This window comes from Tympanuchus pallidicinctus, unplaced genomic scaffold (assembly GCF_026119805.1).
Source record: "Tympanuchus pallidicinctus isolate F22 unplaced genomic scaffold, pur_lepc_1.0 scaffold15, whole genome shotgun sequence".
NCBI lineage: Eukaryota > Metazoa > Chordata > Aves > Galliformes > Phasianidae > Tympanuchus > Tympanuchus pallidicinctus.
Window position 1 is genome coordinate 24,825,097 of NW_026294669.1, and position 16,121 is coordinate 24,841,217.

General features: G+C 39.5%; 1 protein-coding gene across 1 annotated transcript; it reads left to right on the forward strand.

Moving 5' to 3' along the window:
* The first annotated feature begins 1,793 nt into the window (after nucleotides 1–1,793).
* CPO (carboxypeptidase O) lies at nucleotides 1,794–15,020 on the forward strand. The gene is made up of 11 exons (XM_052675709.1): nucleotides 1,794–1,898; nucleotides 4,810–4,885; nucleotides 5,297–5,421; nucleotides 7,902–8,016; nucleotides 8,957–9,058; nucleotides 9,827–9,931; nucleotides 10,487–10,597; nucleotides 11,756–11,846; nucleotides 12,273–12,475; nucleotides 13,408–13,492; nucleotides 14,665–15,020. The coding sequence occupies exons 1-11, from the start codon at nucleotides 1,819–1,821 to the stop codon at nucleotides 14,931–14,933; spliced, it is 1,362 nt and encodes a 453-aa protein (XP_052531669.1). The 5' UTR covers nucleotides 1,794–1,818; the 3' UTR covers nucleotides 14,934–15,020.
* The last annotated feature ends 1,101 nt before the right edge of the window (nucleotides 15,021–16,121 follow it).

Below are 16,121 nucleotides of genomic sequence, written 5' to 3' on the forward strand. Positions count from 1 at the left end.
ACTTACTGGACTATCCTCATCCCAAATCCATGCAGTATGCTGCATTAAATAACAATGGGAAGGCTTTCATTCAAGAGGGAAGCTGAGTGAAAAAGTTTTTTTCTATAGAATTGTGCTATATGTCTAACTGTATTCTAGTAAGGAAGAAATTCAGTGACTTATACTTGACATATGAACTGGATGAGAAATGAAGTTTTTTGGGGTGCTTACTGCCCCAAATTTTTGAGTACATCAAAATACTTTTCATCCATGTACAATGAGTAGACTGTGGCTTGAAACCGACCCAGCCCAAGAGAATATATTTTATATAACACTGACATCCTTCTCTTTCCTTTTTAAAGGAATGTTGGTTACTTCTTTTGTATCTTCTTTTTGGCTATCCGAGTGACAGAATTGCAGTTAAAAGGTCGGGAAACTGTTCCACAGAAACACAAACACAGGAAGGAAGACAGCAAGGATGGAACTTATTTTACCAGTGCTCCCTGTAATTCTGACAGGCATCTCTGGGTCCTGATGTGGTTGCCAAGCCACACTCCACCATATTTGAAAAGTTGTGGCATCCAGGTGAACTCTCTAGTGACTAGAAAAAGAGAAACATCACTCCCATTTTTAAGAAAGGGAGAAAGGAAGACCTGGAGAACTGCTGGCCAGTGAGCCTCAAATCTGTTCCCAGTTCACAATATCTAAGGTGTGGGGGGCAGAATGGCGAGGCCAGACTGTTTTCAGTGGTGAGTGGAGACAGGACAAGGGGAAATGGCTGGAAACTGCAGCACAGGAAGTTCTGCACAAATATGCGCAAGAACTTCTTTACAGTGAGGTGACGGAGCACTGGAACAGGCTGCCCAGGGAGGTGGTGGAGTCTCCTTCTCTGGAGATGTTCAAGACCTGCCTGGATGCCGACCTGTGCGACCTGCTGTAGGGAACCTGCTTTGGCAGGGGGGTTGGACTCGGTGATCTCTGGAGGTCCCTTCCAATCCCTACAATTCTGTGATTCTGTGAAAGATCATGGAGCAGATCCTTCTGAAAGAGATGTTAAGGCACATGCAACACAAGGAGGTGATCTGAGACTGCCAGCAAGGCTTTGCTAAGGGCAGATTGCATCTGACAAACCTGGCAACCTTCTGTGACGAAGTAACAGCACTGATGGACTGAGGAAGAACAATTCATATTGCATACCTGGACTTGCGCAAGGTCTTTGACATAGTCCCACACCACATCCTTGCATCTAAATTGGAGAGATATGAAGGCTGGACTATTAGGTGAATAAAGAACTGGTAGGATGGTCACAGCCAAAGGGTTGTGGTCAATGGCTCTATGTGCTGGTGGAGGCCTGTAGTGAGCAGTGTTCCCCAGAGATCAGTCCTACTCCTCAGCATCTTTATCAAAGACACAGACAGTGGGATCAAGCGTACCCCTGACAAATTTGCTGATGACACCAAGCTGAGTGCTGCAATTGACACAACAGAGGGAAGGGGCACCATCCAGAGACAAGGAAAAATGGGCCCATGTGAATTGAATGAGCAACAAGGCCAGTGCCAGGTGTTGCACTTGGGTCAGGGCAATCCCAAATATGTATACAGAAGAACTTGTTGAGAGTAGCTCTGCAGAGAAGCAAACGCTTCACTGGGAATGTTGCTATGCATATACTCTTGTAGTTTGGGGTGTGGAACACACAGCTTTCAGAATTAATAAAAAGTTCAACATTACAAAGTGAAGTTAATGATTGAATAAGGGCAGGTCTGGCTATATATGATAATTGTGCAAATCAAGTGTTCAGTCCAAATCTATCTTCATCCATCCCGTGTCCTCTGAACAAAGATGTTGCTTTTTCTTAGGATGGCTGTTTGTCTGGGGATTCTAATTCCTGGAAAATTCAGCTTGAAACTGCAATATGACGGGTGAGTGTGAAGAGGGTTACGAATAATTGTGCACGTTCTAATTTTCTCAAGAACTGTGTAAAAATGACAATAGCAGTTTGGAAATGAACATGTGGAGAGAGGCTTATTAATTCTTATGTTTGTAAGATCTGGGAAGAAAACAAAAAGGTGAGAAATTAAGAAAGAGCGTGTTAATGCAAGCCAACAAAGACAACTGCAGGAGATGTAAAACGTCCCTGCAATACACCTCTCTACTTCCATTTGCTGAAAATCATTTGGCTGACCCTCTTTAAAAAGTTTCTGGAAGGAACATGTGATATCAGATGCTGAGCACAAAATGGTTGAGCAAAATTAGACCTACTAATAAAAGAAGTATGTGGTTGTGTGAAAAGATGGTGTTTCAAAAGCAGCTCAGATACTGAAACCTTGTTGGAAGTCTGCAACAACAACAAAAAATGCTAATTAAACAGTCCAGACAACACTCATCCAAAGATGTTCACAAAATGAGGTTGTTGCTTTTTCTAATAGACAAATGTTTTGGAAAAGTATGCTACAATCTCCGTTCTCAAATCTGCTTCCTAAGAGATAGGTGATATAAAATTATACTTTCACTTATCTGAATAGTTCTGCTCTGTTCAGCCTCCATTTTACATAGAATGATACTTAACTCTGTCTTTACAGCACTCACGGTTTGCAGGAGGGGCACAAAGTATGGAGGCCAGCTATCCACATATAACTTTATAAATGGAATTTTCTGAAGTCAACAAAGAAAGCAGCCCTGTGCTTAATACTTCTAGATTAATTATATTCCCTGGTTAATCTTTAATTACTCAGGGGCTGTCAATTTCACTTGGTGGAATTTGATGGATGCTAGATAATGTAAGTGTTCATCTTTGTTTTTAATTGCTGCCCAGGTGTGGACCTGTTGAGTACTTGCACGGGATTTAAAATCACGTTGAACAGAACAGTCATTGGGACTTTGGGCTAGCAGTACCTGCACAAAGATGAAGCAACTGTTAAAGCCCAGCACAGCTAACATTTTTGTTGTCATTTGTTCTGTGCAACAACTTAGATTAAATATCTAGATCATCTGATCTGTGAACACCCTAGGAAACGTAGCTTGTACTAAGAATGACCCTTTAATTTGGTAAGAAAGCTTAACTGCAGCACTTTAAAAAACTGTTGTCCTTGCATGGTCAAATGGGATGACTTTGCACTTCTGCACTAAGAATCCCAGTCCACAATCATAAAAGAGTGCGTGCTTTCTAATCTTAGTGTACTATTAAAAATTATCTGTCTCCACACTGGCTATTGTAAAAGGTTTATCAGTAAATAAGAGCTAGCCATCTGGCAGCAATCTGATGGTCTGGCATTTCTTTCATTTGGTGTAATTAAGACATAATGTCAATGAGGATAGAAAGATATTACAGGATATTGTTTCCCTTCCTGACAAAGAGCAAAGCAAGCCCAGGCATTTGGAGAGAATAAACTCTGAACTACAGCTGAGATGTTTATTCTCCCAGCAAAGATTTTTATCTATCCTACAAGGTTCTACTGCAGTGATATCATGGCTGTCTTATCAAATTGTTAGCAGTGCAAACACAGTCATTTTGCCCCATAGATGAAGATGCCATACACTAGCAGCATTTCCTGAACCAGTAGTGAATAGCTTGTTCTAACTACCAAGTTCTATGTCCACCTGCAAAGGAGACATTCTGAAGAAAAGTCTGAAAAAAATCCCCCATACTTTTCAGTGAATAATATGAATGAGCTGTAAATTCTATATTTCTGTATATTAAGCTGATAATTGAACGGTTGCATATGGAAATACAAACAATAGTAGTTGCCATTCAAATGATGAAAGCACATTATATTGATTATCATAATGATTGAGCATGCAAGGCTTCTGCAACAAAAGTTTCTGTAACACACTTAAAAATGTAAAATGTTATTTTTTTGTACTTGATTTGTAAAGGAAACAGAGCCCAACAAAGTCACTGAAGACAATTGTGAAGCAGTGGTTACTGGATACTAAAAAATAAGAGCACCTCTGAGTAATGCAGTCAACAAAATCCATTCCTCATTAGAAATATCACATTTGCTATCTGGCCTGGAAAGTTGGTCTGAATAAACAGTAGAAAAAAATATAATTAAAAAAAAAAATAAATAAATTTGCAATTATTTCTCTAAAGAGTGCATACAGATTTGTTTTCTCTATTTCCAAACATTTTAATTTGCTCTTAAGTCTTCAGTAAATGGACGTTTCATGAAGCCTAATGAAAATATATTCCCAAGTACTGGATTTGTATGTATTTTCCAGAAAAAAAACATGACTAACATTGTACTGCAAATAGCAGAAAAAAATATGAGTAAAATCATGTAATTCTGGAGAACACTCTAGTCACTATTTGTGAAATAAACTGGTTGTTCTTATGGCAAGTAGCTTGTAAACATCTCAGTCAATCAGCAACATTTGCACGTGGAGGCTATTTAACTTTTTGCATGCTAAAGCAGATCAGCAAAGCACAATGCCTATTTGAAGTAATTGAATAATTCCTGAATAGGGGGTAGAAAAATGTTTTTAACCAGCGATCTTGCTTTGGCCTTCGTCCTGCAAAGGTAGAAACACACACCAGCCTAATGTACACAATTGGCTTCAATGAAGCTGATATGATGAATAAAGGAATGACATCAGCAAGGAAGCAGAATTAACCTAACACCCCACCAACAGAAAACTCACTTCACACAGTCCCATTTGCAGCTAAAACTTCCCAGGAACTCATCATTCAGGCACACTTCTGTTAGAACACCACCCGGTTACATGCTCTGTCGTTCCACGTAATAAAATATCTCCTTCTGATTGATGGGATTCGTGGATACTTCAACAGATACTGAAACTGATGCTGATCTTGTTTCTCTTTTTAATGTCCAGGGATCAGGTTTTACATATTGTGCCAGAAACACTTCAGCATGTCCAGCATCTCCAGCAGCTTTGCAGCACTTTACTGGTGAGTATGAATAACCAGGTGTGCCCAAAAAAGCTGTGGGGGGGTCTTGGCCCGTAAAACAGTTTTGTAAGTTCAGCAGGAAAGAAGGAATGAAGATGAAAAACTTGAAAAAACTTTACCTAAGATTATATAGTAAAGTAGGGCTGAATTATCCTTTGAGTTGATGAAGGAATTTATGGAGAGAAGCTACTTTCCTTGCATGGCTCTCTGAAGGTGTTGTTCCTTATCAATGGTGCCTGAGGCAATGAAAACATTAAGTCTCTGCAGCATGCTCTGTAAGGAGATGGCTTGAGAAGAGTCACAAAAAGAATTAGGAAACTATATTTTCTCTAATATGCAACTGCTCCATCTTATTTTCTTATTCTGAAAACAGATCTTAAATAGTGCATTTCTTTTTTCTCCTGTGCCCAGCTGGATTTGTGGAAGCCCCTGCTGCCTGAAGACATCTGGGCTGGAGAAGATCTGCACATAAGAGTCCCAGCTCCTCTGGTGCAGGAGGTGAAGGACAGCTTAGATCAGCATTTGATCTCTTACAAGTATGATCTCTCATTTCCTGGTAGGAAGAGCTGACTCTAGCAATCTTCATTGCCACCCAAGAACGACCAAACCCTTTCCAAAGAACAGTCAGCAAATAATGAGAGGACCCAATCTTTCCTCAGGTGTTTCCAATTCCTTTTGAATTGCCCAATGAACAGCTTTATAACCACACTCCCCTTCGTCTTATTTATTCTTATTTATTCTTCCAACTATTTATTTATTCTTAATTATTCTTCCAACTAGCCTGGACTGGGAATTTGGAGCTGGGATCTGGGACAGCCCAGTCTGTCATTCCCTGCTGTTGCCTCCTCAGTGGCAGAGTGGCTCTCAGATACACAACTCAGACCATCTGTCTGAAGTCAAAGCTTGGTACAACCACTACTGACAGGAGTATGCTTTCTTCTTAGAAAGGAGGGATACTGGGACACAGGTTCCTCCCAGTTTTGGAGAGCTCAAAGGTTTACAGCAGAGAGCCAGAGTCTGTAGCTCTCCATTTCCATTCCCTGCCTTTTGTTGCTTACTGGTTTAGAGAAGAGCCATTTCAGAGGGATATATTTAGGCAATTTCTTCAAAGCTGCAGACTTCCTAACTGTTCTTCCTCTGCCTTTTGCCCAGGCAGGTGCAAATTTCTGGCACCACTGAGTGCAACAGAAATCCCAGCCTGGACCAAAGATCCCAGTGACAGGTCCCCACAGCACATAGAATTGAGATCAGTCACTTCTGCAAATGGCCCCCAGATGCTTTATCACCTGTCCAGTAACACATCTTTGCTAACAGCCACACTTTCGCTTCCAATAGAAAATCTAATTCATATACAAAGAGTGTTAAAATGGAATAAATATGATCTATTCCTCACAGTCTCATTCTGAGCTAGCTTTTTCAAGTAAACAGTATCCCATATAAATAATCCTGAAGTAGTTCAGAACTGATGACTAGCAGCCTACAGACACAGACTTTCATTTACCCATGTGAAAGGTAAGCTAGTCACTTCAGAGTTGTTTAGGGTTAGAGCTGATCTTGATATCCTAACAAATTCTTTAATAAGTGTGATGCCCTGACAACCAGTTAAGGAGAGATTGGAGGTGAAAGCCAGTATGAATGATCTAGCATCAGGTTTAGGTATTCAGGACCTAGATGACATTCTACAAGATAGTGAACTTCTTATTTATATCAAGGTCCTTAATTTTCTAATGATTTCAGTTTAATCTACTTGAAATCTAAATACTAAATCAAAAGTTAACATCTTAATATTTGTGTGTGTTGGGAGTGAGGATTGGAGCCACAACTGTACTGACCTTCTGTAGAGTAGTAGAGAAAAACCAGTAATTGAGAAGTCAAGCAGAAGTTTGTCTTTGTATTGCTGAGGGGAATGGATAAGGAATAAGACAATGCTATAGTTAAAGTTCCTGTAACAAAGCAAGAAAACATCTTCCAGAAGGTAACTGACATGCGAGGAAGGTAACATGACAGTTAGATGAATAACGATAGAGTCGTAAATGACAAATTGTAATCAGGACATCAATATTCTAAGCGTGTCAGATGCTGAGATTTTTGTTCTCCAGAGCTTTGGTAAGGCATTTTGCATGGAGTTTCAGTTCACAGCAATTTGTGCAGCTAAATTATAGTTTGAAGATTAGATACAAATATCAAGGCCCAAAGAGAAAGTGAGCTGTAGCCACACACTGAAAGGCTATATTTGCGGTTTACAGAAGTGCTGGTTGATGTTTGGTGTCAGCAGAATATCCTATTTGCACTTACAGTACCTGAAATCACGTTTAGGCTACCCTTGCAATTGTCTTATCACAAGTATTTGCAACAAGCACAGTTTGAACCTATGTTGCAAGGAGCTGCTCTCAGTGAGAAAGCACAGTGTCTGATCCAATGTTCCCTGAAGCTAGGAAAAAGGTTTTATTGACTCCTTTGGTCAGGGAGTTAGACCTATGCAACACTCATTTCTGAATTAATTTGTAGTTTTAAAAAAAAAAAAAAAAAAAAAGAGAAAAGCCTTTTAAAGAAAAGGTTTTTGTTGTGATTTTTCAAAACATGACAAGTACATACCTGAAGTTTTGCAAAATGAAAATGGATCTACTATAACACAAGGAAAGAACTAATCTTAACATTTTCTCCACTGCCTTTCCCAAATATTAAAGGTTTGCCCATGAATAGAATCTGTAAAGGAAAGTCTTCAACTCTTTTTTTTTTTTTTTTTTTTTTTTTTTAAATAGTTAACCTTAAAACAAAACAATCTACTAAAACTACTTTAATTATTTACAAAAGTCCAACAAAGACTTCTGTGCTTTTAACTTCCTCTTTCATGAAGGTAACCATTTTGCTGTTGGTGATGATTTTGCCAGGCAGCCTACAACATAAAGGTCTAAATCTTTTTATTTATGAATGCAATGCAGTGCACATGCCACTATAGCTCTCCAGTAATTGTTAGCAATTGTTTTCTTTATCTCCCCCTTTTGCCTCCCCTCAGAATCCTAATACACGACGTGCAGGAACTTGTGGATCAGAGCACACCAAAAGACACAAGCAGCCACAAGCAGATCCCAGAAAATTACGACTATACCCAGTATCATCCAATGGAAGAGGTAAAGAAGAAACTATATCAGTTTGTTCTCTTTGTTGCTATTTTGTATATACAAGGAAATAAACTCTGTGCTTGCAGGAACTACTCTGCTGGGGTCACCAAAACTCTTTCTGGTTTTAAGGGTCTTTTCTGAAGGATCAGCACCAACTTTGGTACTTTGTCTAGAATCCTGGCCTGGCTGAATTGATCATGTATTAGCTACTGATTTTGATCAATTCCTTCCTGGCCAATACCTAAATGCTCTGCTTGAAGCAGCCATATTATTTTGCCAGCAGTATTCTGGGATTCAGTTGATTAGTTTCCTATGTTTCTACCTTATTATGCCTTATCATAATCTTCAGTATTTATTCATTGAAGCCCTGGTATATTTGGTGCTGAACCAAATGTGAAGTGCAATGAACATTTGTCTCTGGCATCCCAGTGAGGAAGAGAAGAGAGAATAGAGAAGAGAATAGCATCATGTGGATAAAGGTGGACAAAGGAGAGCTTAGTGACATCCTTTCTCCTAGCTTTGTGATAAAAGCAAGAGAGCAGAATCATCCTCATTAATATTCTCAAGGCTACCCATTGAAGTACCATGAGATTCCTGCTGAACTAACATGTGGAAAATACAGAAAACACAGTAAATCTGTTTTGGAGATTTGATAGGTTCCGTATTCAGTGAAGACAACAAAAAGACACTTTATGAATCTCACTCAACCTGCCCATTACATATGATCAGTTTTGTATTGCAGTGAACACCTAAGTGAGGGGGAGCATGTTTTCGCTCACAGACAAGTAAAACTCCTTCTGTGAGAGTCAAGTGATAAAACAGTTTGAAATCACAGCTTAACAATGGAAAATGTTTGCCTAAGCAAAAGAAAATACTTTAATCTGGAAATGGAGGTGGGTAAGAGATGGAAACTCCCCTTTGCCCCAGGAGTTCTCTGTGGCTGTTTCAGATTTATACATGGATGGCTCAGATCCAGAAGAGCAACAGTGAGCTGGTGACTCAGCACTACCTGGGGGAGACTATTGAGAATCGAGCAATCTCTTACCTGCAGGTAAGAGAGGAATTATACTAAGATAAATAAAAGGTAGCTTTACGTAAGTATAGAAGTACATGGAGAAGACAGGATGCAGATCATTAAGATCGTTCAAATCACGGTTCATTGAAATGAGAGGTGGTTTTACTCCTCTACAGTGGAGGAAGCTTTCCAAACACTCATATGCACCATTGCTATAACCTCATTATTGCTATTTCGTACTGCAAACAATCAATTTAATAGGAATCTTATTTAGAAATACAAATCTCGCTGAAAATAACTTGAAAACAGCTGTGTGTGAGGATTGAAAGTTTTGTTTCACTGTTTTTACTACTTTTCATAGCATGAAATGTTTTGTCCAAAAGCATGCCATGATACTCCTGCTAGAAACTCTAGCAAAAACTGTGGTCTTCATAACTAGATGAGTTATTGTCTAATATGCTCTCATTACTGAGTAAAGTTAGATTCCTTGTCTTTTTGTGATTCCCCTTCTAGAAAAAGAATCTCAGTGTAAGAACAGTAAGTCCTGTGAATGACTAAGATAAATGAAGAAGAGACTATTTTATTGAAACATCTACTCAGATTAAAACTCTCGTTCTGAGGTACTTAAGATACAGGGCTATTAGGAAGGAGAGCTTGTCATAATGACATCTGTAATAATTATCTTAGATAATTCAACAGTATATCAAAAAAACATTCTTCCCCTCCTCCCCCCCCCCCTATATTGGGCTAGACTAATTTATTGTAATATTACATTTCCAAGTGACCATTTTTACACTCTCTCAGATCAGTCAACCATCAGATAGAACCAAAAAGATTATTTGGATGGACTGTGGGATTCATGCCAGGGAGTGGATCACACCTGCCTTCTGCCAGTGGTTTGTGAAAGAAGTGAGTCCTACCTTTACCACTTAAATAATAAAAAAACACCATGGATTGTTTTGGATATTTCAGTTCTTCCTCTATAGTGGTCCAAAGCATTATTCTTTCCCTGCTTAAATATTATTTTCAGCATTTCTAATTATACAGAAACCTATGGAGATCTAATTTCAAACCACAGTTTGAGATGAGATATGGAATAATATCTGTTAGTGTACTGCTTCCTTCATCTGAACTGATTCCAAAGCCACCAAACTAGTCAGCAATCTCTCCATTTTTTACAGTGACTTTTGGATCTAGCTGCTCTACACCACAAAGTCATAACAGCCCTAAGATGTAGTATAGCAATGTTCTGCTTATACTAAAGGTGTTTGGCTTACAGTGCCAAAGGTATCATACAGCTTTCATTCCTGCAAGACCACATCCATACAAAATACATGTAGACAATATAATTAAGGATCCAGCAGATCTTGGGTGCCACAGTGATATCCAAGAGCGAGTGATTCTTTGAAGATGGTTCTGAACTAGCTCATTCCAGCTATTACCCCCCCCCCCCTCCTTTTTCAGATTCTGCAAAATTATGAATCTGACCCAAAGATAAGAAAGTTTCTTCAGAATCTGGACCTCTACATCCTACCAGTCCTCAATATTGATGGTTATATCTATTCCTGGGAAACAGTAAGTAACAAAAATCCAAAAGTGATCTCAAATTTAGATGTGTACAATATGCTTAATTTTAAATACAGTCATAGCAATTATATTTAAACAGAGAAGAGTGACAGGATCATTACACAAATCCTCTCACTGCAGAGGTTTTGTTTCTTCTGGTAAAAGAGAAGTCACTTGAGATCATAGAACTAAAAATTCCTAGCAGATGTCAAGAGCCTTGGGAAGATGGAAAGTCAAAACCATAGGATCCACTCAATTTGGGATTCTGGAAAATGACTCATTTCCCTGCTAACAGCTTGGGGCTTGGAAGACAGAGCTAAGCATGCTGGAGGGCTCAGCTGTGCTTTGCAAGATACCTCAACTAGCAGATGAGCCTAAGCATCTTTGCAGCATGGGACAGGAGGAGAGTTGGTCAGATAACAGGAGACCTGGTTCTGAAAAACAGGTGTTCTCCTAAGTAATCTTAATTTTCTTGTACTGAGAATAATGAAAAAATGCTGGTCTCCAGCAACACTCATCATGCTTTCAGGTAGTTGAACCCAGGATAAATATCTTTTTAAAACAGGACCTCAGTGTGGGCCAAAAGGTTCAGCCTGCTGCCACATGGACCTTCCTATCTCCAGCACGCTTCCCAGCAAGGTTTGGAGCAATGGAGCCTGCCACACTCTGTACGTGGATACATCAGTAATTCAGTCAGGAGGCTCAGACAGGCATCACAGGGAGTTCTGCAGGGAGCCAGGTGTAGCACTGAGTACAAGCATAACAGAGAAGCAAAGAGCAGCAAGCTTAGATGACAAAGTTGCATCTGAACTAAATGTATGTTCTGCTATCATCTCTTTGGGATACAGGCATATTCATACCTTTCTTAAAAGAGCAAAGCTCTGTAGAAACAGTTCAGTGCCACAGAAATTGGCAAGTATGTTTGATTTCGGAAAACCCTCAGGAGGCTCATTTCAACATGCATGAAGGTTTGTGGAAGATGTCAGCATGGCTGTAGAAAATAAGTTTTCTACAGCAGGTACAAAGTTTCATCATCCTTGAATATAGAGTTCCCTACAATGTAAGAATTACTCAAGATGCAGAGGTCCAAAACAAAGGTGTCTGAACAGTGTACTATTATTAGTTCCCTTGGATTATAGAGTTAATAATTAGCTTATTTTTGTTCAGGCTCGTTTGTGGAGGAAAAACCGTTCTCCGCATATGAATGGTACCTGCTATGGGACAGATCTGAACCGAAACTTCAATTCCTCCTGGGGCAGTAAGTTTCAAGTATTTCAGGTCAGCTACATAAACGTAAAGCAGGAGAAATAGATAAGCTCTGAAATAAGATGAAGTCCAATACAATAGAAATACTCATCCCTTTTTTCCAATCAAGACACATGATGCAAGCAGATCACGACTTATAAAACTATACCTCCAATTCACTGCAGGTGAAAGCACCACCAGTGTTAGCAGCCATGCAACTAACAGCCACTATTTGTCCAGCCTGGACACGTGCACAAGATATTTCACAAGGTCCAGATTTATTTTCTATCAAGAGAGGAAAGGGTTACCCCCCCCCCAACCCCACAGCCGCCCCCCTCTAGCTCCCTGCCCATACACAGACTTTAACACTCCAAGGTCAACTTCCACTGAACTGGGGTTTATATGCCTTTAATTTGGTCCACTTTTTATTCTTTTCCAGCTCTTGGTGTTTCTTATAACTGCAGCAGTGAAATCTTCTGTGGGACTGGACCAGAATCAGAACCTGAGACAAGAGCTGTGGTTCAGCTTGTTGAAAGGAAGAAGAATGACATTTTGTGCTACTTAACAATTCACTCCTATGGACAGTACATCCTCACTCCATATGGTTCCACAACCGAACCTCCATATAACAATGAAGAACTGGTAGGGCAAACCACTCAGCTTCTACACTAGTACAGGCGGTTGCACACAGCAAAACTCTATTTGCCCTGTTGCATTTTCTTTAAAGAAAACTTCATTTGAGGAATACCTGAGGGTTTTAGCATGTTCATCTACCTTGAGTAGGGTTCTGGTCTTTTCATCTCTCTTGGCTGCCTGTTGTATGTGTGGTATCAGCCAAGTTCCTTTGCCTCAGAATGAATCCAATGAATCCTAATCCATCTTAAATCCAGAAAAATTGTTACAGGTAGTGTTACTTCTGTGCAAGCTAAGTGAAGAGCATCAGGTTCTGCTTGCGATCAAATGCTGCGTGCAACAATGTATTTGTACTTTAGAATGCTGGCAGATTATGTGCACATGGTTGTGTCCAGAAGAGATAATCAAATGCATTCAAGAGAACGGGAGAAGAATAGGCACCTACTTTTTGATTACTTCTCTGCCTCAATTTGAGTGTTTTAAGTTCAATAAAATGAGTATTCACAAATACTCCCGTAGCTGTTGCACAGGAGTAGCAAAGAGCATGAGGAACTGGGCTCAAACCTCATAAGAGAGATTAAACAAGTCATTCAGTCAATCTATGGTTTAGTTTTTAAAGATGGTGAGACAGTCTGTGGTAATAGAAGTGTAAGAAATCATTGCTGCTACAAGCAATACCCCTTGCACTAGAGAGAAACAAATACCTTCTTCACCTAACAGCTGTCATCTTTTTATTTTAAATGAAATTTACGTTCAAAAACAGGAAGAACATTTCACTCAAGAAACACATTTGTAAAGGATTTCTTTAACATCTTGAGCTAATACTAGTAAAACTTGAAGCTGATTACATGTAAACTTGAAGCTGGAAAAAAATTGGCAGACAGAATAATTGCCAGATTTACTGGTATTGGAGAAAACGTTCATACATTTTCACTTTCCAGATGCATGTTGCACAGACAGCAGCAGCTGCTCTGACAGAAAAGTATGGCACCAGTTATGAAGTAGGATCAACCTCTTTGATTTTATGTAAGTTTGTTTTTCCCTTTGATTGCCCTGTTTTTCAAAGAGAGCCACTCCTATGTCACAGGCATCAATAAGTGCTGTTTTGCTGAGTTTCCTCTTTGAGCAATATTTAATGGGTTGGTTTGGTGAAATCGCGAAGGAGCAGTCATTTGAATACAAGATAACATTGTACGTTAAAGCTGACTGCAGGAAGGAAGGAAGCATTGATCAGAAGCCAGTTCTTACATGAATTCCTCGCAGATACATCACGAGGGACAGAAAGAGATTGGTGATAGATCATTCTGACCCTGCTGAAGTCAGCAGCAGAACTCCTATTTGTCTTCACTGGAGTCAAGCAAAAATTAAAATCCCAATCAGGTCTACACTCACTCCACCAGATATTAGCACACTGCAGCTGCTTGCATTTCTGTGTGGAATATGTTGGCTACAGCCTCATTATAATAACAGGACGGACATATCATGAACGCACCCTCAAAGCTGATATTGGCTGACAGTATTAACACTAAGGACCTGAGGGCCCTAGGGGCTGCCTGGTAAGAACAATCTTTTCATCAAAACAATACGTAGCTGGCTCCAGGGCCCACGGTTTGCATATTCACACTGTCTGTCAATGGCAGTCCCCCGGTCACACAAGTCACATTCTGCATGAGCAATGTGGTATAAACATAAGGTAACTTGTCCTTGCCTAAGTCTGCATTTTACCAGGGTTTCTACTTACAGCAAATGATTTAGAGAAAAGATCCACGAGACAGATGAACAACAGTAGCCAGAATTTTTCCAGGCTTTAGCAGAATTATGCAAAATATGTATATAGGCAAATAAGTGCCAAACAGTGCCAATGTTGGAAATGAAGCATCAGAACAGACAAATGGCCGATTCACCTTGTATCCAACACTAATCACAGCAAAATGCTATAAACACAGAATTCATGGAATTCATTTCCTGTTATTTTACAATACCATCTTATCATCTTATGGAAAACTGTTTCTCTTAGAAAGACTTTTAGGATAATTAAGAACATCATCACCTAGAAAAACTGCTCTCCATGCCACAGTGATGTATGATTACTGCTTTCTTCAGGGATTCTGGTATAACCTTGCATTAACTACAGCAAGAAGCATTTTCAAAGAATGGTGCTTAATACTTACATCTCCCTTCTGTTTTTAAATTCACAGACAGTAACTCAGGCTCCTCACGGGACTGGGCTCACATGATTGGCATTCCTTTCTCCTACACATTCGAACTGCGAGACAAGGGTACTTATGGATTTCTTTTACCTGCTGACCAGATCCAGCCCACATGTGAAGAGACTATGTTGGCTGTGACAACTATTATCGACTATGTTGATCAGAAGTACTTCCCAGGTGGGGCTACGATGTTGACCTCAGGTAGCCTGGGCCTGAGCCTCTGCTTGACTGCTGTACTTACACTGATTGTTCCTTAAAACAGATTAGAAAGCCCAAAAAGGCATAATGCACTTTTGCCATTTCAAAGGGGTATTAGCAGAACTAAATGTCAAGTATTTCAATAAAAGCCCATCCCATAAAATACAAGCATCCACTTGTATTTTTAATAATTACATTTTAGGGAAGGAGGTAAAGATGAAGAGCTGTGGCAATTCCCCAAGCTTCATTTGCTGGTTCTACAAGAAGCCAGCCTGAGTACACAGAGAAACACAGCATTATTTTACTCTTTAAGCTCTTTGAATGCGTGTTCAAGAACACTTGGACCTATGTGATCCTTCTGTCAGCCACAGTGTTGCCCTATCCAGTTCTCCCCACCTCCTGATCCTGGTGACATTACCAGGTTCCAGGCATTCTGTAAAATAGAGAAAACCTATTCTAAACCTGTATTGTCTGCTTTTGAATATAGGAGCTCTACATCCCCCAAAATACATTCACAAATTAAATTACCTGTAATAGCCAAGCCTTATTTATTTGAATAGAAAATGAAGAGTTGAGAAAAAAAAACGTACACAAGATCTGAATTAATTTTTTTTTTTTAGCAAACTTCAAGTTTCCACGTGAAAATTCAAAGTGAGATTGCAGATTCTCAGCAAAATCTTTCCAACTTCAGGGTAGATAACATCTAGTTTGTATCTTTGGTTTTTTTTAATGACTACTTGAAAGCTAGCATTGGCAAATATACATCAAGAGCTTCCGATACAAAAGTCACAGATAAACAATGTGAAGAGGACTATAGTGTTGCTGACCTCAAGTTATAAAATACAGAGAGACTATGACTTGACTAAGATCTCATATACTGTATGTAGCATAACATGGAACGTTCCCTCCTCCAATTCCCTTTCAATGCCAGCAAGAGAAAAATGCCTACCACTTCACCGCAATACCCTTAAAGACATGAAAGCAAAACCCTGCAATCACTTTTCCAAAGCACAATTTACGACATTTTTTCCTGAATCTTTGCTCCTGTCATTGTTCATAGATTATTACCAATCAGTGTAGTTATATCTGTTTAACTCCTGCAGGTTCCCCAGAGTATATTCCTTCCAGAACAACCACTCATTTACAGTAAGACCCGTCTGTTGCTGAGCCCTGTAACAGGTGTCACTAATTAGCACTTCTCCCCACAGGAGCATCAGTCCCAGACTTATGTTTAGTTTAGGATGCGA